The sequence below is a fragment of the Anomaloglossus baeobatrachus genome, chromosome 6 (assembly GCF_048569485.1).
Source record: "Anomaloglossus baeobatrachus isolate aAnoBae1 chromosome 6, aAnoBae1.hap1, whole genome shotgun sequence".
NCBI lineage: Eukaryota > Metazoa > Chordata > Amphibia > Anura > Aromobatidae > Anomaloglossus > Anomaloglossus baeobatrachus.
Genome location: NC_134358.1, coordinates 481,926,537 through 481,950,263, shown reverse-complemented (window position 1 = coordinate 481,950,263; position 23,727 = coordinate 481,926,537). Strand labels below are relative to the sequence as shown.

At 47.4% G+C, this 23,727-nt stretch overlaps 1 protein-coding gene across 3 annotated transcripts in view; it reads right to left on the bottom strand.

Annotated features, from left to right (window-relative positions):
- Positions 1-23,727, bottom strand: part of HDAC9 (histone deacetylase 9) — a 980,770-nt gene that overhangs the window by 791,431 nt on the left and 165,612 nt on the right. For all 3 annotated transcript variants that reach the window (XM_075315376.1, XM_075315378.1, XM_075315377.1), the window contains one exon: positions 10,800-10,838. In XM_075315376.1, the coding sequence (XP_075171491.1) occupies positions 10,800-10,838 (39 nt within the window). The remainder of the gene's footprint in view (positions 1-10,799; positions 10,839-23,727) is intronic.

The window sequence follows — 23,727 nt, the reverse complement described above, 5'->3', positions numbered from 1 at the left end:
GAGCATATGAATGATATTTCTGTAATCTCCTTTACTTTGTTATTGCTTTAAAAAGTTACAATATTTTTTCACCAGAAAAAAACGAATAGAAAAAATACATAAAATTCGCTATGTGCTAACAATCCCTTTATAGGAAAAGATACGTTTGTGCTACTTTGTTGGCTGGAAAAAACGGTGCCAAAAATGTGGGTTTCCAGCCTAAGGGCTCATGCGCACGTAACTGCTGATTATTCTGCAGCGATTTGACAGCACATGTGCGCTTCAAATCGCTGCAGAATGAATGCAGTATTTTTGTTAAAAAAAAGCCGATTTCATGCGCTATGGCTGCTGCCCCCACCATAGACAGAGTGGGAGCTGCATACAGAACGCACAAATAATTGACATGCTGCTTTTATGAACGCACGGATTTGGGTCAAAATTTTAGCACCCAAATCGCTGCTTTCAAAAAAGAAACGTGCGCACGTCTCATGCACAATCTACATAGATTGTGCAGGGGACGCAGGACGCATCAGCTCAACTCCTCTGACTGGGGTTGATTCAGTTGAATAGTACTATTACAGATCTTTTGACAAAAAAATCCACAGCAAATAACAAATATGTCACCACACCCTGTATGTTGGTTACCCAGACCATCTGCATAAACTCCAAGCGTGCCTTTTAAATTTTGAGGGCACTTTCACACAAAACATTTAGATGCATTTTTTTCCATTTCAAAACTAGGAACAGATTTAAAAAAGAAAAGTGTAATTTTTCATATATAATTCCCCATCCTTGATTTAGATTCAAAAACTGCATCCCCATGGCTGGTATGAAAAAAAAGGTCCCTCACAGCTGAAATCTCATGAAGGTTTCTATATGTGCCATGAAAGGATATACATTGCCTTGCGAAAGTATTCAGCCCCCTTGAATTTTTCAACCTTTTCCCACATTTCAGGCTTCAATCATAAAGATAAAAATTTTAATGTTATGGTGAAGAATCAACAACAAGCGGGACACAATTGTGAAGTTGAATGAAATGTATTGCTTATTTTAAACTTTTGTAAAAAATAATAAACTGAAATTTGGGGAGTGCAATATTATTCGTCCCCTTTTCTTTCAGTGCAGCAAACTCACTCCAGAAATTCATCGAGGATCTCTGAATGATCCAATGTTGTTCTAAATGACTGATGATGATAAATATAAGCCACCTGTGTGTAATCAAGTCTCCGTATAAATGCACCTGCTCTGTGATAGTCTCAGTGTTCTGCTTAAAGCGCAGATATCATCATGAAGACCAAGGAACACAACAGGCAGGTCCGTGATACTGTTGTGGAGAAGTTTAAAGCCGGATTTGGTTACAAAAAGATTTCCAAAACTTTAAACATCCCAAGAAGCACTGTGCAAGCGATCATATTGAAATGGAAGGAGTATCATACCACTGCAAATCTACTAAGACCCGGCCATCCATCCAAACTTTCATCTCAAATAAAGAAAAGACTGATCAGAGATGCAGCCAAGAGGCCCATGATCACTCTGGATGAACTGCAGAGATCTACAGCTGAGGTGGGAGAGTCTGTCCATAGGACAACAATCAGTCGTACACTGCACAAATCTGGCTTTTATGGAAGAGTGGCAACAAGAAAGCCAGTTCTCAAAGATATCCATACAAAGTGTCGTTTAAAGTTTGCCACAAGCCACCTGGGAGACACACCTAATATGTGGAAGGATGTGCTCTGGTTAGATGAAACCAAAATTGAACTTTTTGGGCACAATGCCAAACGATATGTTTGGCGTAAAAGCAACAGAACTCATCACCCTGAACACACCATCCCCACTGTCAAACATGGTGGTGGCAGCATCATGATTTGGGCCTGCTTTTCTTCAGCAGGGACAGGGAAGATGGTTAAAATTGATAGGAAGATGGATGAAGCCAAATACAGGACCATTCTTGAAGAAAACCTGTTGGAGTCTGCAAAAGACCTGAGACTGGGACGGAGATTTGTCTTCCAGCAAGACAATGATCCCAAACATAAAGCAAAATCTAAAATGGAATGGTTCACAAATAAATGTATCCAGGTTTTAGAATGGCCAAGTCACAGTCCAGACCTGAATCGAATCGAGAATCTGTGGAAAGAGCTGAAAACTGCTGTTCACAAATGCTCTCCATCCAACTTCACTCAGCTAGAGCTGTTTCCAAAGGAAGAATGGGCAAGAATTTCAGTCTCTCGATGTGATAAACTGATAGACACATACCCCAAGCGACTTGCAGCTGTAATTGCAGCAAAAGGTGGTGCTACAAAGTATTAACTTAACGGGGCCGTATAATATTGTACGCCCCACTTTTCAGTTTATTATTTTGTATAAAAGTTTAAAATAAGCAATAAATTTCATTCAACTTCACAATTGTGTCCCACTTGTTGATTCTGCACCATAAAATTTAAATTTTTTATCTTTACGTTTGAAGCCTGAAATGTGGGAAAAGGTTGAAAAATTCAAGGGAGCCGAATACTTTCGCATAGCACTGTAGATCTCACACAGGTGGGTCCTCCATTTAGGCGTCCAGTCTAAGGGTATGTGCAAACAATGGGCCCGTTACATTAAGAGCGGTAGTCTTAAGGCGAGAGTGTTGTGGAGTTCGAACACTGTTGATTCCAAAAGAGGCAGTACTGGAGAAGTGGTGTGCACCTCTCCTTGCCCTATCGGGGACAGGGATAACATTTTTGCTGTAGCAAATGCTGGCACTTGTCATGAGCCTTATGAGCAGTAGCCTCCATAACAAAAAAACAAAAAAAGGATAATATAAGGGGAATATATTGCAAAGAACCATCAGAAAAAAAACCTTAAAAACAGTCTTTAATAGATTAATTTAAAATATGGTATCCAAAAAACAACAAACAAACAACACTAAATATTTTAGGTAAGGTGCTCAAGAGTTTTTCCGGTAGGGATTGGGCAGTTAGCCCTACCTAACCGCGGAGGTTGGCACCCTAGGATCATGTAATGGCGCCCCCACTTAACGACGGCTTACCCTTCTTCCCCTGCACTGGTCTAAGCCTGCAACTAGTCTGGGGATCAGGGGAGTGCTGGAATTGCCAAAAAAAATAATTATCGGACTCTCTTACATTAATTTATTCCAAAGAGAGCGAACACCCAAAACCCAAGGGGTCAATGAAAAATACAAAAGCCCCTTTAAGTCTATTAGAGAAAAAATATTGTATATATCCTCCAAATTAGACAAAAAATCCCTTTTTTATAATAAATATTCAGGGGAAAAAGACTCAGTGATGAAAATAACACAAATAGCTTAAAGGGAACCTGTCATCAGAAATTTCGCCCAAAAGCTAAAAGCTTCCCCCTCTGCAGCTCCTGGGCTGCATTCTAGGAAGGTCCCTGTTATTATTGTGCCCCATGTGAGACCAAAATAAAGCCTTTATAAAGTTCTACCTTTTTGTATGCAGCTTCTGTAAATCCGTCACGGGGGCGGGCTCTCTGCCGTCCGTTATTCTGCCTCCTGGTCCTGTATGCCGCCCCCATCGCTCCTTTCCATATCTGATGCACCGCCCACTGCTCCAGCCATCCCCGCGCATGCCCAGTGCCAGTCTCACAGGACTGAGCAGTGTGACCGCTGGTGACGTGTGCGCAGGCAAGTGATTATGGACGGGACTGTGACTGTTATCAGCAAGTACCCGGCCATAATCTCTTGAGCGCGCAAACCTCTCCAGCATTCACACTGAGCTCAGTGTAGATGCTAGACTGTATGGGCTGCTTCCAGGGATGACGTCCCTTTGTCATGTGATAGTATTTCGAACACGCCCCTATCACATGACAAAGGGACGTCATCCCTGGAAGCAGCCCATACAGTCTAGCATCTACACTGAGCACAGTGTGACCGCTGGTGAGGTTTGCGCGCTCAAGAGATTATGGCCGGGTACTTGCTGATAACAGTCACAGTCCCGTCCATAATCACTTGCCTGCGCACACGTCACCAGCGGTCACACTGCTCAGTCCTGTGAGACTGGCACTGGGCATGCGCGGGGATGGCTGGAGCAGTGGGCGGTGCATCAGATATGGAAAGGAGCGATGGGGGCGGCATACAGGACCAGGAGGCAGAATAACGGACAGCAGAGAGCCCGCCCCCGTGACGGATTTACAGAAGCTGCATACAAAAAGGTAGAACTTTATAAAGGCTTTATTTTGGTCTCACATGGGGCACAATAATAACAGGGACCTTCCTAGAATGCAGCCCAGGAGCTGCAGAGGGGGAAGCTTTTAGCTTTTGGGCGAAATTTCTGATGACAGGTTCCCTTTAATACTTATATTCATAAAGAATGTCAGAAATTTCTCCTTTTATAAATTATGTAAACATTAAACTCTAATAGCAGCAACTTAATCATTAGTTAGCAGCATCTAGTTCCATGTAAACAAAACTCTATTAGCAGCAAGTAAACCTCCTATAATTCTCATAGAGGACAGTTAAAGCCTTTAAATGAGCCTAAGAATATTATATCGCCATATATGTACTATCACTGAGACAAACAGACCAAAATTAATCAGTAAATCAATGGTTAACACTGGTACTTAGCTCCGGGTGGCCAGATTGCCATTATTAATCCCTGTACTTAGCTCCAGGTGGCCAAATTGTCACTATTCTTCCCGACGCGTTTCACCAGTATACTGACCTGGTTAGATGAGCTGTGCTGCTGTGGATCTGGAGGAACCCCATTGAGGATGCCCCTGATGAACCCTGGAGATTGTTTTTCCAGGGGGAAACGCGTCGGGAATAATAGTGACAATTTGGCCACCTGGAGCTAAGTACAGGGATTAATAATGGCAATCTGGCCACCCGGAGCTAAGTACCAGTGTTAACCATTGATTTACTGACTAATTTTGGTCTGTTTGTCTCAGTGATAGTACATATATGGCGATATAATATTCTTAGGGTTATTTAAAGGCTTTAACTGTCCTCTATGAGAATTATAGGAGGTTTACTTGCTGCTAATAGAGTTTTGTTTACATGGAACTAGATGCTGCTAACTAATGATTAAGTTGCTGCTATTAGAGTTTAATGTTTACATAATTTATAAAAGGAGAAATTTCTGACATTCTTTATGAATATAAGTATTAAGCTATTTGTGTTATTTTCATCACTGAGTCTTTTTTCCCTGAATATTTGATTATAAAAGAGGGAATTTGTGTCTAATTTGGAGAATATATACAATATTTTTTCTCTAATAGACTTAAAGGGGCTTTTGTATTTTTCATTGACCCCTTGGGTTTTGGGTGTTCACTCTCTTTGGAATAAATTAATGTAAGAGAGTCCGGTAATTTTTTTTGGCAATTCCAGCACTCCCCTGATCCCCAGACTAGTTGCACGCTTAGACCAGTGCAGGGGAAGAAGGGTAAGCCGTCGTTACGTGATCCTAGGGTGCCAACCTCCGCGGTTAGGTAGGGCTAACTGCCCAATCCCTACTGGAAAAACTCTTGAGCACCTTACCTAAAATATTTAGTGTTGTTTGTTTGTTGTTTTTTGGATAACATATTTTAAATTAATCTATTAAAGACAGTAGCTTCCATACACTTGTACTGCCCAACTCCACCCACTTTGTTGTAGCTAAGCAAAAATAGTGTGAGAAAGCCAAAAGTTGTAAAATTTTAGCGCAGCTTGGAGTTGATCCAAAACTTTGCAACTTTCAAAACTTTCCCCCCCAGAATTCTAAAGCTTTGATGTATCAGGATGTCTTTTTAAGGTGGATTCTGTCTACAAGTCATGTGAAAAAGTGCTTCAAAACCATAGTAAAAATTGAATGTAATACTTTGCAATTTATAAATGACATTACTGTACACTTCAGTGTTTTTCTTACATATTTTAACCACTTAATGGTTCAGAAACAGTGAAGTGGTTAAAGGAAATAGGATGCCGTCTTCAAGTTGTAGTTTAAATGGAACCTGTCACCAGATTTGGTGACTATAAGATGCGGCCACCAGCACTGGGCTCTTATATACAGCATTCTAACATGCTGTATATAAGCGCCCAGGCCACTGTGTAGAACATAAAAATGACTTTATAATACTTACCTAAATGGTCACTGCGGTGCAGATGGGTCATATGGGTGTCTTCGTTCTCCAGGTGTGGCGCCTCCTCTTTCAGCTATCTTTGTCCTCCTTCTTCTGAAACCGGGATGCATGACGCGTCCTACATCATGCACACAGGCCACCATTGAGGTCCTGCGTAGGTGCACTTTGATTTGCCCTGAGCAGGGCAGATCAAAGTATTGTAATGCGCATGAGTGAGACCTCAATGCCCACCTGTGTGCATGACGTAGGACGCGTCATGCACTCCGGCTTCAGAAGAAGGAGGACAAAGATGGCCTAAAGAGGAGGCGTCGCACCTGAGGAATGGAGACACCCATCTAACCCATCTGCACCGTATCGACCGTTAAGATAAGTATTATAAAGTCATTTTTACATTCTACACAGCGGCCTGGGCTCTTATATACGGCATGTTAGAATGCTGTATATAAGAGCCCACTAGTGGTGCCCGCATCTTATAGTCACCAAATCTGGTGACAGGTTCCCTTTAATCGAAGAAAGACTCTGGTGTAGCTGCTGCAAAACTGACAGAAAAATCCCAAACAAAGCCACAGCTTCATCTAGGACTGGGGTCTCAAACTCAGCTGGGTATATGGGTCGCATGTAGAAAAAAAATAATTTGGGGGGCCGCTTTCTTTGTAGGGCGAAGTGACATTTTTAGTAGTACCATTTATGTTTTATACAACTTTGGATCACTGTTTTTGAACAGATTTTGCTTGTTTATTTTAACAAACATGGACTTTCTTATATTTCAAAAAGCACTTTTAATGGCGTCATCATTCTTTTTTAACATTTTGTCCCCTACTTGTAAGTAATATTACAATTAGCACCATATAGTAATTTTGGCCAACATATTGTAGTAATTTTTTCCATCCTGGTCCTCATCTTTTAGTAATGTACTCCATCCTGTTCCCCTTCTTGTAGAAAAGTGCCCCATCCTGTAATAATGTGCCCATCCTTGTCTCCTAGTGGTAGTGTGCTCATCATGATCTTCTTGTAATGTGGCCAATCTTTGTCTGCATCCTGTAGTAATGTGCCCATCCTTTTCCCCTTGTAGTAATGTGCCCCATCCTTGTCCCCATCCTGTAGTAATGTGCCCATCATTGTCCCCTTTTACAAACGTGCCCACGATGGTGCTCTTATTGTATTAATGTCCCCTTTCCTGGTCCTCTTTTTGTAGCAATGCCCTGTAGTAGTCTCGCCTATTGTGCCATTCTTCACACACACACACACACACACACACACACACACACACACACACACACACACACACACACACACACACACCTTTCATACAGCTCTGGAGGTATACAGCACTGGGGTGGGGGGACATACAGCTCTGGGGGTATATAGAACTGGGGTGGGTAGGTGGGACAGACAGTTCAGGGGGGTATAAAGCACTGGGTCAGGGGACAGACAATTCTGGGGTGATACATTACTGGGGTTGGGGGGGACAGACAGTTCTGGGGTGTGGTTTACAGGCAGCACTGGGGTTGGGGGGAAGACAGTTCGGGGTATACAGACAGCACTGAGGTTGGGGAGACAGACCATTTCGGTGAGTAAACAGGCAGCACTGGGGTTAAGGGAGCAGACAGTTCTGGGGGTATACAGGCAGAACTGCAGTTTTGGGGGGACAGACAGTTCTGTGGGGTATACAGGCAGTGCTGGGGTTGGGGGACAGACAGTTCTAGGGGTATTCAGTCAGCACTGCGGTTGGGGTTATAGACATTTCCAGGGGTATACAGGCAGCACTGGGGGGAACACAGGCAGCGCTGGGATTGGGGGGCACATACAGCTTGGTGAGACGTTAGTCTTTCGGCTCCTCTCTTCATCTATGGGAGGGGAGTTCGGCACACGGCGTGTTAGCTCCGCCCACAAATGAACTTGCCCTGGATGCAGTGCTCAGCACAGAACGCTATGTGCAGGTGTAGATTTAACTGCCGGCAGCCCGGAGAGTGTGCCTGCCCGTCCGAGCACTGCGGTCTCTGGAACCCGGCCCGAGACCGCAGGATGCATCACCGCCCTTCTCACCTGGCTGTCCCTGGATTCCCTTGTGTCCTCTTCTTGTGACCTGCAGCCCCCTTGGTGATCGTGCCCCTGGAGCCGCAGTCAGTCAACACTTTACTTCAGATGCGCTGTGCAGAGTCAAGCCCTATTCCACGGGCAGCCGCTGGCCAATCAGAGGCAGCAGGTGACATCATACACTTCAGCTACTGGCCTCTGATTGACTGGCGGTTGCGATAGCTGTGCACAGAGCTTGACTCTGTGCAGCGATGGCATATCGTCTGAAATAAAGTGCTGACTGCTGCAGCCTCTGCACCGGCCACGATCATCAAGGGGGCCGCGGGCTGCAAGAGGCAGCCTCAGGGGCCGCATGCAGCCCACGAGCCGTGTGTTTGAGACCTCTGATCTAGGAAAACCTTGTCGTGTGCACATACCCTAAGCTAGAAAGGTAAAAAAGTAGTTCTGTAAGTATGGCTTCCTTTCTGGATGACTCAATCATCCTTATATTACAGCGGCAGCCATTCATCTGAATTGCCACAGTAAAGTACCACATTTCTCCTGCCGCAGATGCCTGACTGTAGCCTCGACTTAAACAACCATTTTGTATAGTTGAATGTTGGGCCCCGGGGATCTTCTTTACCTCTCAATAGAATTCATTGAATTCTTTGGTCACAATGTAAAATCTCTGGTTGTGGTTTTTCTTTTTCCTGATGAAGAAGCGAGGCAACTTCAAAACGCTTTGTATAGTAAACCACTTTTTTTTTTAATAACGCACAGCATCATTATTATCCAGCAACATTTAACCACTAATCATCCCTCTTTCCCACATATTGGCTCTTGGAGCCTATGAATCTGCAGATGTGGTCATCTATATGACTTTTTTCCACTGAGGTGAGCACATATGATCATTTATATTTCTTTCTTTTGCTGGATAAAACCTATTGCGCTTTCTCCCTCCTAGCAATGCAAAATCTTTAGCAGAGCTCCCACCTACCATGCACTATTTATAATACTTGTGACTTTTTATATTTTAGGGGTCTCCATCAAGTACCACAGTCTGAATATAGCTGATGCCTCTTCAAACTCACTGGCCATGGACCCGTTTCAGGGGTTCGAGGGTCCAAGTAGAAACACCTCGCTTATTAAAGTTTCATGACTCTTTTCTGTGAGAAAACAAAGTTGTCTTAATATCTTTGCTTTATGCCTGTGGGGGGGGGTCAAGGCTCTGCCACCTTTGCAGAAGTGGCCGGCGCGCATGAAGGTTTATTAAATGAATTATACAGAACAAGTGTACTTTGGTGAGTGACCACAATGTGGCAAAGTGGCCCAGTGACTGCTTTCCTGACATCAATAGGTAGGAAGGGGTTGAATAAAAGGAGGGGGAGAGAGTATAAATAGGGCATAATGTAGAAGGAGGACAGAAAAGTTCCCAGTGAGGAGAAAGAGACAAAAAGCCCAAACTTTGATTATAAAAGATCCTAAGGGTCGACCTTTCACACCGGACACGTGGGGTCCTGCTCACTAGAGGACTGGCTGTAACTGCATCCCCAGGAGAGAGGTTGAGTCTAGACTGTCAGGTTGGCGTCAGTTTTCCTGGATAAAATACCCAACGAATTCCCCTGCGTGACAGGTCATTGGGCTCTTAAAGGAGAAGAATAAGTCCTGGCCAGAGACACGGGTGGAGGAGTGTTGTCGGAATAAGCCCCTTCAATAGTGTAAACTAAATCCCTGTTGGTGGGATGGAGTGAGTTGAAAGGACTTTTTGAATCTGCCATCAAAGTATGACGTCAGACAGGAGATTGAGGGGGCCTATCAGCATTCAAAGAAGAGCAGGTTCCAGGAAAGAGGTCGGCCGGTAAATTGAATAATGAAACGGAGCTTGGAGGGAACCCCATCAGGGTCAGAAGCGGTGCCAGTGTAATACAACTTGAAAATTTCTATTTGTTGAATGCAAGTAAACGTCCACTGGTTTAAAGAAGCATATCGGTGTCAGATTTATTGTCTCAGTGGAACTGTGGCGAAAGCATCCCTGCAGTGGAGTGGTGACCGGGACGCAAGGGGTTACCGAATGGCTGTGCTGCGGCCTGAAAGCCCCTGTAAGCATGACTACTACTGCCACCCCTGGCCGCTCTACATGCCTACATCACCGGGTCTGATTAGTTTGCCATAATGTTGACTACAAATATGGTGCACTAGTATTAATAAATTGTCACTTTTCTAAATCTCAATAATACAGAGCAATTAATGCACATTGATCAAATTGTGGAGAATTGATCTTTACGGATATCATACTTTTCATCCCTCTTATATATTTTAGATATCCTGCATCTGTCTTGTGTAGGGAAGTATCTGAGATTTAATGATATGAGTTTTTCAATTTTTAGCAGTACTTTTATTGTTTTTTTTTAACTTTACATATTTTCTGTAGTTAAAACTATTATACGGACTCTAAACGACTTTTAATGAGGCCATTATATCATCATTTTATTGTAATTAAAATGGAAAAGGATGTGAGGGAGGAAGCTAAGATTTCATTAATTCACACCATGGACTCCACTTTTGGTTTTGCACTGCATCCTCCCATTAGTTTAACTCATGAAGACAAAAAAAAAAAGAGAAGCAACATATGTGCTTCCTGCTGGTATATTGCACAGTTGCAGAAGTCCCAGAGATGTACCGCATTACTCTATAATAATAGAATAAAAGTCACGGATCTTAGTACTTACGCATGTCTTCTTCATGGAATTTGTGCATCAAAACTTTTCCTGTAGAATAAAAGAAGAAAATTACTGCAGGTCACACTAATAGATGGTACAGCTGTTTTTAATTTATTATTTAATTCATTGAACACGTTAGAACCAATTAAACAAAGCAGTTTCTCAAGAATTCTGTCGTAAATTGCTTTGAAGAGTCACAAAAAATTGTGACTTTTGACATTTTCATACCAGTTTCTCCCAGCTGAAGCAGCACGATCCCTTGAGTTAAATGTCTAGAATTATGATGTCAGTGACTAAAGTTTAATTTTAACATATTTTATAGTCCTGAAGCTAAAGATGAAGAGAAAGTCAATAATGTAATATTTGAAAAAAAACCCGTGAGAATATGACTCACTTACTATTTTTAGATTTCCACCATCCTTCTTCATTTAGATATTGTACACGTATTACACACAACATTATAGAGGCTGAAGACGAAAAAGGAACGTTATGGAAATTGTTTTCGAATGTGGAACACAAAGAGATTTGTTATAAAACTCTGTGACGCCCTGGACTCGTCAGGTAGTCCCATGCACACACACCCCCTCCCTAAAAAGGTGACAGCAGCTAAACTTCAAAACCTTTGTCACCTCCCTCCCAGGTTTGATGTCCACACCAGGAGGGGTGGAGCCAGGCAGTTGGCTCCGCCCACCTAGGAATTCACAGGCCTGGAGGCGGGAAAAACAGAGAGTTAGAGAGTAGCTTTGACAGTGGAGGAGAGAAGTCGAGTTCAAGGACAGACCTGTGACCAGGCCTGCCAATAGTCTACTCAGGTGGCTGGGTTGGAGCCCAGTCACCTCTGGCAAGGAGGCAGATGGTGGTGGCTGTCTGCAGGAGCTGTGATTACAGCCGGTGGAACCGTAGGGACCGGGGTCGGATAGTGGCCCACCGATACCGAACCGGAGAACCAATTGGAAACCGTAGCACCAGGAGTGGTACTCAGACCCACTACGAAGCCCAGAACCCACTAGGCTAAGTCGAATCAACTGATTGAGGACTGGACTTTAGGACCTTACCCACACAAGACCCGACTGAAGACAACAGCCCAACCTTTTAGGGTAAAGCCACCGCCAAGGCATAGAGACCCAAAGGGCCAGCGTCTGCGGGCACATAGGGCTCTCCCGACACCCAGCAAGCCGGGGAGCGGACTACCGTTGCTTAGGCATAGGAGTCAGAACATTCACATTAAGGAGGTGCAGGAGAAAGGCGGAAACCACCAACCTTTTCAGGGAGAAGCTGCAGCCGGCTGCGGGCCCCGTTCATTATCCCATTTGGTTTACCAGAGACTCCAGTGTGTTGTGTCATAGTGAGTACACCAATGTCTTCGGGCCACGCACCGTGCTGCACCACACCGACACCCTAGCACGTATCCAATCTCCCGCCTCAGAGCCTCCCTCGGGCCCCGGGACCAACATTCCCCTACCCACGGAGGGGTCAACACCAAGCTGCACAACACCATCCCTGGGAGGCCTAGTCAACTGCAGCGGTGGTGTCCATCCATTCACCACAACCCGTGGGTGGCGTCACGAACTTAATATCCCTTACAAAGTACCGCGGACCTGGCTGTGGAACTCCCCACCGAAGTCCCCAAGTGTAGTACCAACCCCCCATTATGGAGCGACGTGACCCCCGGGTCCGTGAAGAGCTCGGGCCACCCACCGTACGAGCGCGGATCCGAGCGGCTCAGCAGCCGGCCAAGCCTGCGGGGCGGTACAACTCCATCCAAATTTATGTGACAATGGAACCCACGGTGAGCAGGCAACAAAGTCTTCTACATCCGTGACTTTTTCTCTTCAAATTCCCTTATCTTCCTAGCTCTTACTGAGACCTGGATCCAGCAGTCAGACCCCACTGCCGCTGCTGTTCTCTTGTGTGGTGGCCTACTATTTTCAAATATTGCCAAACCTGAGAGCAGACCAGGTGGAGGTGTTGATCTGATGTGTTCAACAAATTGTGCTTTTCAGGTTAGCCCTCCTGTACCCACACTTATCTTCCCTTCTTTAAAGGTCCACATTGTCAGACTTTACAGGGCTTTCTCCCTTTCGAGTGGCAATTGTATATTGCTCACCTTCCCCCTCTCAGTTCATAGATCACTTTGCCACCTGGCTTCCAGCCTGTGACATTCTCACTCTCACGCTCAAATCATGGGGGACTTTAACATCCCTGTTGATCACCCCCTTTCTCTATCTGCCATTCATCTTTTATTGCTAACCTCTTCTCTTGGCTTTTTACAACTTAGTAACTCTCCTACACATGAAGACAGGAATACGTTGGACCTGGTCTTCTTCCGACTCTGCTCAGTTCAAGAGAAAAAAAAGAGGAGGATCCAGCTTCCGGATAGTAGTAAAATTCTTTTAAACTTTATTTCCAACGATAAAAATAGGGTACAGTACAGGTCAGGAAGCCCCAGCGTGGCAACATGTTTCGAACGCAGCCTGCGTTCTTTGTCAAGCCTGACTGCTCAGTGCATGATTTTATTAATTCACCTCTCCTGCTCTCTAACCACAAACCTCTTTCATCCTCTGTCAAGAACTGTCAACTCTGCCCCATGATGTGATTGCGGGGTACCAAGGGTTTACATGAGACTCAGGGATCAGCTGATAACCCCAGTGTCTGCCATGACGAACTTCCTGTGCAGCCGACGTTCATAGGAAGTCATCATTTCTGCTGTACAGAGCACTACTATGTACAGCCCAAGCAAGCGGAAGATAACAGCTTCAAGTCCCCTAAAGAAACTAGTAAATACAATGACACATGAAAAACAATTAAAATATAAATAAAACCTGTTCAAATCACCCTCCTTTTGCCCCATTGAAAATACCCCCCCAATAATAAAAAATATGCATATTTGGTGTAGCTGTTTTCAGGAATGTCCGATCTATCAAAATATAGTAAAACTAAATCCAATCGGTAAACAGCGTAACAAAAGAAAAGTGTAAAATGACAGATTTAAGGATTTTTGGCCACCACAACATTGCCATAAAATACAATAAGAGGCAATAAAAATATTGCATCTGCCCAAAAATGGTATCAGTAAAAACATCAGCTTAGTGCTCAAAAAATAAGCCATCACATAGCCCCAGATCCCAAGAAATAAAAACGTTAAGGGCCTTGAAAATGGAGCCAAAAGCAACAAACTGAAGAATTTTGTTTCACTACTACAATTGAAAGAAACCTATACATGTTTGGTATCTACAAACTCACCAGGGGAATCATACTGTTAGGTCAGTTTTACCATATAGTGAACATGGTAAATAAATCAAAACAAAAAATAATTGCCTAAAATTCCTTGCATGTTGTCTGCTGCATCTGTATGGGGTTTTTGAAGACCCCATTCATCTTTATTATAAAGAAAGGTAAAAGTCCAGCACATCAATCCGGTAAATTAAAATTTCTTCTTTATTAGGTTACTTCATAAAATGACAAACAATGGGGAGGATAGAATTCCTGTTCTGACGCGTTTCGAGTGCTTTACGCACCCTTAAGGCCCCGTCACACACAGAGATAAATCTTTAGAAGATCTGTGGTTGCAGTGAAAGCATGGACATATTGTTCCATTTGTACACAGCCACAAACCTGGCACTGATTGTCCACAATTTCACTGCAACCACAGATCTGCCGAGGATTTATCTCTGTGTGTGACAGGGCCTTTAGTCATAACATATTATGAACAATCTGATACAATGCAAGTAATATATAAAACTGACAGCAAAGAAGGGCAGCAGTTGTACATTGCCCAGGCCAAAAACTAGTACTCTAGTAGGATGCAGCTAAGCCCCCACTAGTGGAGGCATCACAGGTGCAGGAGGAGCAAATCACACACACACTTCCAAAACATGGAAGGGGCGATTGCTGGATGATAAAACTGCATATTCATGGCTTGCATAGAGCGCTGTTCACACTAGTAGATGCACAGTCACAAGCCCGCAGCCTATTAGGTGATGCCCATACTATTAGATTAGGCGGGCTGCCAAGCCGTACTCCATCTGTGCACCATACAGGGACAGGAACTCTATTATGCAAGGCCTAACAGAAAGGGGCCTGGCTGCATCCTGTAGAAAAAAATATGAGGTTTTAGTTGGTATTATGGCCAGAATACAAAAGCTTACAACCCTCGTCACGGGAACCTGATGCTTGTAGGTCCCTACACTAAATAGCAACAAAAAGAGGAATAATTATCCTCCAAAAATTAAGCATTACTTATGGCAAAGAAGCAGGAGGTTCCCGTGACGAGGGTTGTAGGCTTCCGTATTTAGTTCTCTCTATGCAAGCGATCAGTGTGCAGTTTTATCATCTAGCAATCGCCCCCTCCATATTTTTGGAAGTGTGTGTGTGATTTGCTCCTCCTGCACCTTTGATTCCCTCCATTCAGTGGGGGCTTAACTGCATCCTGCTAGAGTACTAGTTTTTGGCCCGGGCGATGTACAACTTCTTTGCTGTAATTAATGCTTAATTTTTGGACGCATATTTATTCCTCTTTTTGTTGCTATTTTTATATATATATATATAACTGACAACCAATTAGTGCTTAAATAGGCGAGATATACAATTACATATGCAAATATTCCATGTGACAGTCTCATTGAATTCCACAGACTCATATGACTCAAGTGTAAGGGGAAAAAAAAGAGGATGAATTGCAAATGGATGCACAAAACCATGGATGATTGATTAGTATATATAAACTAAATCATTTCCTAAATTCATCCCGTTTGGAAACTTAGGCTATGTGCCCATGGGACCTTGCTTCTGCAGATTTTGCAGCGGAAAACCTGCAGATTTATCTGGATTTTCCAGATAAATCTGCAGATTTCAGCAAGTGCAGACACTCCCTATGTTATCCTATGGGACATGGGGAGTGTCTGTGTCCACACTGCGGAATGTGCGGCTGTGGAATATGCTGCGGATGTCCCGCAGCCGCACATAACTGCATGTCAATTATTCCTGCGGAATTATCTGCGGAAATCCCGGCCCTCCAATATGGAGATAGAGGCCAGGACGTCCGAAGGTAAATCGCATGAAAGTCCGCAGGTTTGCCGCAGCTATTCCGCTGTACTACCACAGCTAAAAATTGCTGTGGATGCCGGCGGGCAGCTGTGGTAAACCTGCGGCTGTACCTGCGTATGTATCCACAGGTACGAGCTCCCGTGGGCACATAGCCTAAGGGGTACTTTACACGCTGCGACATCGCTAGCATTTGCTAGCGATGTCGAGCATGATTGCACCCGCCCCCGTCGCACAGCCGATATGTGGTGATCGCTGCCGTAGCGAACATTATCGCTACGGCAGCGTCACACGTACATACCTGCTTTGCGACGTCGCTGTGACCGGCGAACTGCCTCCTTTCTAAGGGGGCGGTTCGTTCAGCATCACAGCGACGTCACAGCAGCGTCACTGATCCACCGCCCAATAGAAAAGGAGGGGAGGAGATGAGCGGCCAGAACATGCCGATGGAGGTAAGGTGATGTTTGTCGTTCCAGCGGCGTCACACATAGCGATGTGTGCTTCCGCAGGAACGACAAACAACATCGTACCTGCAGCAGCACCGATATTATGGAAATGAACGACGTGTCATCGAGCAACGATTTTGCACGTTTTTGCGCTCGTTGATCATTGCTCATTTGTGTTACATGCTGCGATGTCGCTACCAGTGCCGGATGTGCGTCATTAACGACGTGACCCCGACGATATATCGGCAGCGAGGTTGCAGCATGTAAAGTACCCCTTAGTGTCAAAAAATAGAATCTAAAATACTTCCCATAACATGAGCTTTTTTTGCCAGTTCCCTCCACGGGTTGGACATTTACCTTTTTCAATAGCATAAAACCTGAAATGGGTAATAGCTGCATTGTGGGTAGAAATAAAAGGTTTACTAACACCAAAATATGAACTGTATCTTTTTGCAATATTAGCGATATGTTTGTGCATCCAATGTAATTTAAGTGACAATGTGGACATTCCACACAATAAATAACATGATTACTATCACAATTAATGAAATCCATGATCTTATAGGTTATACCATTGGGAGTACAAAATCATATATTTTGTTTTTAGCCAAAGTGCACACAGTGCATCTATTACCTGATCACTTATGGAAGCCTCTAGATATTAACCAAATGGAATCAGTTCTAGTTTCCCAGAAAAGATTGGGTGATAATAAATCTCCTATGGATTTTCCACTTTTAGCTACACATCTACACCCCCAGATATAATTTTTCGCAATATGTCATCTTGGTTAATAATGGTTAAGTATTTCAGAATGATTCGTTTGATTTTATAAAATTGTAGTTTATAGGGGGTTGAGAAGGTAACACGATGACTCCTAGAGCAACACCCCATTGTCACTAAAATAAAAAAATATTTGTGGTCCCACCACCCTATTGTACTTATCTTTCATGGGTTATTGAAAACCCACAAAGAGGTTTCCCCACCACCGTTGCGCCTCATTATTGCGAGAATTGGTTCTCTCATTGAGGGGCTCAGCCAATGGGTAGAACAACTATACAACTGTATTATAATATTTGCATATGTAATTGTATATCACACCCATTTAAACACTGATTGTCAGTTCTATAGATACTTTGAATTGTATCAGATTGTTCATGATATATTATGACTATGGGTGCATAAAGCACTCGAAACGTGTCAGTACAGGACTTTTATCCTCCCCATGTTTGTCATTTTATTCAGTAACCTAATAAAGAAGAATTTTTAATTTACCGGATAGTTGTGCTGGACTCCTACCTTTATTCCTTTATGCTGAGCTGCACCAGCTGATCCATGCACCCTCCGGCATACTGTAATTCCAGCCTTGGATTCTGCAAGTGGGTGGGCTCCATGAACTATTTGTTTTGTATACATCTTTATTCTAGTATAATTTGTAGTGTATGAAGTGGATTTAGAGTAATTTTCTTGAAGATGGAGGTGGCAAGTAGAGATGAGTGAACCCGAGGTTCGGTTTTCAAACTGAACACCAACTTAAAAAAACAGGGTTTGGGTTCCGGCATTGCACACCAGGGGTAACAACAGCATGATCACATGTAGTGTGCAACCCCAAGCAAAAATTTGAAAATGCCCACCCTCACCCAGAAGTGATCTATTTATGGCTGGCTGTATACGGGCAGAGACTCAAACTGCCAATCAGTGTTTCCGAACCTCCTCGGACAAGGTTTGGATATGCGGAGGTTTGGTTCATTTGCTGCCGGTGAACCGAACCTGCAAAGATTCACTCATCTTTAGTGGCAAGCACAAGAGCCTGCAGGATCCAGCTTACAGGACTTATGGATCAGCTTTTCACAGTTGCTTCTACAGATGTGCTGTGGGGGGATGAGGGGATGGTCTGACTTTTGGGCCCAATTACAGATGACCCCTATGGCTACACCAAAACTCTGATAAAATGAAACCTAACCACAACTTTGCTGTAGTAAAATGATACAGTGGTCAAAAATACAAACCAAAGTCCAAGCACAATAAATGGACCTCTGTTCTCGATATCATTCCCAAATCCTTAAAATTAACTACATTTGTTTCATGATTTTACATAAAAAATATCTAAATCCTCACATAGATCCATCATATTCCGCAGTGCTTGACAATCACTGTAAATTGTTTAATTTCTCATCTCTGCACTGATTGACATCCCAGTTGAATACTTTAATGTTTTGTTATGCTTGAAAACAGCTTAAAATTGCTCATATTTCCCATGTGATAATTAAAACACTTACAGAAATTAGCGGTATATGACAGCTGACGTGGCACTATAATTAGTTTAAAATGTATGTGTTTAGATCCACAAAACAACATTTAGAAGTTATGCTTAGAGTAAAGGAGAAGGCAAACTGTTTTATATATATATATATATATATATATATTTATATGTATATATATAAATATTACAGGATATTTACAGTAGATATCTATATATATATAATTGCCTTATTCTGTCTGTCTGTCTGTCTTGCTCCAAAATTCTGTCGTTACCGTGACAAGCTTCTCATTGGCCGCTCGCCTCGGCTCCGCCCCCCCGCACGGATTGGCCGCTCACCCAGGCTCCGCCCCCCACACGGATTGGCCTCTCGCCCCGGCCCCCTGCACGCATTGGCAACTCGGCCACGCCCCGCCCCCCTCACACATTGCACGCCCGCCCAGGCTCCGCCCCCGCACGCATTCCCCGAACCGACACGGAGCCCCGACTCCCAGGTGAGTGCTGTACCCCCGGGAGCCCACACCAGCGTACGCCGGCAACCCAGCCGACACATACCCTCGCATTGCTGGGGTTGCCGGCGTACGCTGGTGTGGGCTCCCGTGCGTGCGGGGGGCGGGGTTCGCTGGTAACCATGGTACACATCGGGTAATATTGTGTAGCATGGTTACCAGCGTACACCGGCTCCCGGTACACATGTGCAGAAGAGAAAAGACAGAAGAAAGAAGACCCCCGATCATACTCACCAGAAGCCGACCGGGAGCAGGTGAGCGCATCAAGGTCCTGCAGCGGCGAAACACTCACACACGCACACACATAAGAACAGACACACACACACACGCACACACATCAGATCACACTCACTCTCACACACACATCAGATCGCATCCACACACTCACAACATCCAGTGATATCGCTTGCTTCTTGGCGGCGATACTGTGCGTGCAGTGACCTTCCATGACATGCCGGAGGATCACATGGCCGGAAGCATGTGGTATCTCCGGATGTTGTGAGTGTGTGAGCGCGTATGTGCGATATCGTCAATGTGTGTGTGCGTGTATGCGATCGTGTGTGTTCGTGTATGCGATTGTGTGTGTGTGTGCGTGTATGCGATCGGATCTGTGCGTGTATGCGATCGGGTGTGTGCGTGTATGCGATCGGATGTGTGCGTGTATGCGATCGGATGTGTACGTGTCGGTAGAAGGCAGAGGAGCACGGCGTGCAGCACAGCTGCTGGGACCACCCACCGGAGGGCACAGGCAGAAGTGGGGTGTGAGTGTATGCGATCAGATGTGTGAGTGTATACTGTCTGATGTGTGACTGTGCAGCACGATGGGGATTGCGCAGCATGGGGGATGGAGCACGATGGGGAGTGCACAGCATGGGGGATGGAGCACGATGGGGAGTGCGCAGCATGGGGGATGGAGCACGATGGGGAGTGCGCAGCATGGGGGATGGAGCACGATGGGGAGTGCGCAGCATGGGGGATGGAGCACGATGGGGAGTGCGCAGCATGGGGGATGGAGCGCAATGGGGGGGTGCGCAGCATGGGGGATGGAGCGCGATGGGGGGTGCGCAGCATGGGGGATGGAGCGCAACGGGGGTGTGCAGCATTGGGGATGGAGCACGATGGGGAGTGCGCAGCATGGGGGATGGAGCACGATGGGGGTGCGCAGGTTGGGGGATGGAGCACAATGGAGGGTGCGCAGCATGGGGGATGGAGCACGATGGGGGTGCGCAGCATGGAGAATGGAGCATGATGGGGGGAGCACAGCATGGGGGATGGAGCATGATGGGGGGTGCGCAGCATGGGGGATGGAGCACGATGGGGGTGCGCAGCATGGGGGATGGAGCACGATGGGGGGTGCGCAGCATGAGGGATGGAGCACGATGGGGATGTGCAGCATGGGGATGGAGCACGATGTGGATGCACAGCATGGGGGATGGAGCACGATGGGGGGTGCGCAGAATGGGGGATGGATCACGATGGCGGGTGCGCAGCATGGGGGATGGAGCATGATGGGGAGTGCGCAGCATGGGGGATGGAGCACGATGGGGAGTGCGCAGCATGGGGGATGGAGCACGATGGGGAGTGTGCAGCATGGGGGATGGAGCACGATGGGGAGTGCGCAGCATGGGGGATGGAGCACGACAGGGAGTGCGCAGCATGGGGGATGGAGCGCGATGGGGGGTGTGCAGCATGGGGGATGGAGCGCGATGGGGGGGTGCAGCATGGGGGATGGAGCGTGATGGGGGGTGTGCAGCATGGGGGATGGAGCACAATGGGGAGTGCGCAGCATGGGGGATGGAGCACGATGGGGAGTGCGCAGCATGGGGGATGGAGCACGATGGGGAGTGCGCAGCATGGGGAATGGAGCACGATGGGGGGTGCACAGCTTGGAGGATGGAGCACGATGGGGAGTGCGCAGCATGGGGGATGGAGCACGATGGGGGGTGCGCAGCATGGGGGATGGAGCACGAAGGGGGTGCGCAGCATGAGGGATGGAGCACGATGGGGGATGCGCAGCATGGGGGATGGGGCACGATGGGGGGTGCGCAGCATGGGGATGGAGCACTATGGGGAGTGCGCAGCATGGGGGATGGAGCACTATGGGGAGTGCGCAGCATGGGGGATGGAGCACAATGGGGAGTGCGCAGCATGGGGGATGGAGCATGATGGGGATGCGCAGCATGGGGGATGGAGCACGATGGGGGGTGCGCAGCATGGGGGATGGAGCACGATGGGGAGTGCGCAGCATGGGGGATGGAGCACAATGGGGAGTGCGCAGCATGGGGGATGGAGCACGATAGAGGGTGTGCAGCATGGGGGATGGAGCACGATGGGGGGTGCACAGCATGGGGGATGGAGCACGATGGGGAGTGCGCAGCATGGGGGATGGAGCACGATGGGGAGTGCGCAGCATGGGGGATGGAGCACGATGGGGAGTGCGCAGCATGGGGGATGGAGCGCAATGGGGGGGTGCGCAGCATGGGGGATGGAGCGCGATGGGGGGTGCGCAGCATGGGGGATGGAGCGCAACGGGGGTGTGCAGCATTGGGGATGGAGCACGATGGGGAGTGCGCAGCATGGGGGATGGAGCACGATGGGGGTGCGCAGGTTGGGGGATGGAGCACAATGGAGGGTGTGCAGCATGGGGGATGGAGCACGATGGGGGTGCGCAGCATGGAGAATGGAGCATGATGGGGGGAGCACAGCATGGGGGATGGAGCATGATGGGGGGTGCGCAGCATGGGGGATGGAGCACGATGGGGGTGCGCAGCATGGGGGATGGAGCACGATGGGGGGTGCGCAGCATGAGGGATGGAGCATGATGGGGATGTGCAGCATGGGGATGGAGCACGATGTGGATGCACAGCATGGGGGATGGAGCACGATGGGGGGTGCGCAGAATGGGGGATGGATCACGATGGCGGGTGCGCAGCATGGGGGATGGAGCATGATGGGGAGTGCGCAGCATGGGGGATGGAGCACGATGGGGAGTGCGCAGCATGGGGGATGGAGCACGATGGGGAGTGTGCAGCATGGGGGATAGAGCACGATGGGGAGTGCGCAGCATGGGGGATGGAGCACGACAGGGAGTGCGCAGCATGGGGGATGGAGCGCGATGGGGGGTGCGCAGCATGGGGGATGGAGCGCGATGGGGGGGTGCAGCATGGGGGATGGAGCGTGATGGGGGGTGTGCAGCATGGGGGATGGAGCACAATGGGGAGTGCGCAGCATGGGGGATGGAGCACGATGGGGAGTGCGCAGCATGGGGGATGGAGCACGATGGGGAGTGCGCAGCATGGGGAATGGAGCACGATGGGGGGTGCACAGCTTGGAGGATGGAGCACGATGGGGAGTGCGCAGCATGGGGGATGGAGCACGATGGGGGGTGCGCAGCATGGGGGATGGAGCACGAAGGGGGTGCGCAGCATGAGGGATGGAGCACGATGGGGGATGCGCAGCATGGGGGATGGGGCACGATGGGGGGTGCGCAGCATGGGGATGGAGCACTATGGGGAGTGCGCAGCATGGGGGATGGAGCACTATGGGGAGTGCGCAGCATGGGGGATGGAGCACAATGGGGAGTGCGCAGCATGGGGGATGGAGCATGATGGGGATGCGCAGCATGGGGGATGGAGCACGATGGGGGGTGCGCAGCATGGGGGATGGAGCACGATGGGGAGTGCGCAGCATGGGGGATGGAGCACAATGGGAAGTGCGCAGCATGGGGGATGGAGCACGATAGAGGGTGCGCAGCATGGGGGATGGAGCACGATGGGGGGTGCACAGCATGGGGGATGGAGCATTATGGGGAGTGCGCAGCATGGGAGATGGAGCACGATGGGGGGTGCGCAGCATGGGGGATGGAGCACGATGGGGGGTGCGCAGCATGGGGGATGGAGCACGATGGGGGGTGCAAAGCATGGGGGATGGAGCATGATGGGGGTGCGCAGCATGGGGGATGGAGCACGATGGGGGGTGCGCAGCATGGAGGATGGAGCACGATGGGGGGTGTGCAGCATGAGGGATGGAGCACGATGGGGATGCGCAGCATGGGGGATGGAGCACGGTGGGGATGCGCAGCATGGGGGATGGAGCACGATGGGGGGTGCGCAGCATGGGGGATGGAGCATGATGGGGGTGCACACCTCCCCCCAAAACACACACACACACACTGCCACACGCGCACTGCACAACACACCACACACACACTTCGAACCACAAACACCGCCCTACACAGACACCCACACAGACAACGCCGCACACACACAACACCCAACACACAAACACCACAGCATACACAAATATACGCACATACCGCGCAACACACACACATTGCACAAAACATACCTCCCCCCAAAACACACACACGCACCCCACACCCACACCCACACCCACACAAACCGCGCAACACACACAGCACCACACACAGACAACACTGCAGACACACAGCGCTCCACAACTAACGCAACACACACACAGCGCTCCACACAAATAACACCGCTCTCACACACCCCCATCCAGACAACACCCAGAACATTTACAGCCCCTACACAAACACTTGGCAACTACACACAACAACATCTATATATATAACAAAAATCATACATTAACTACAAAATAAATTCTAGAATACCCGATGCGTTAGAATCGGGCCACCTTCCAGTATATATATATTGTAGCA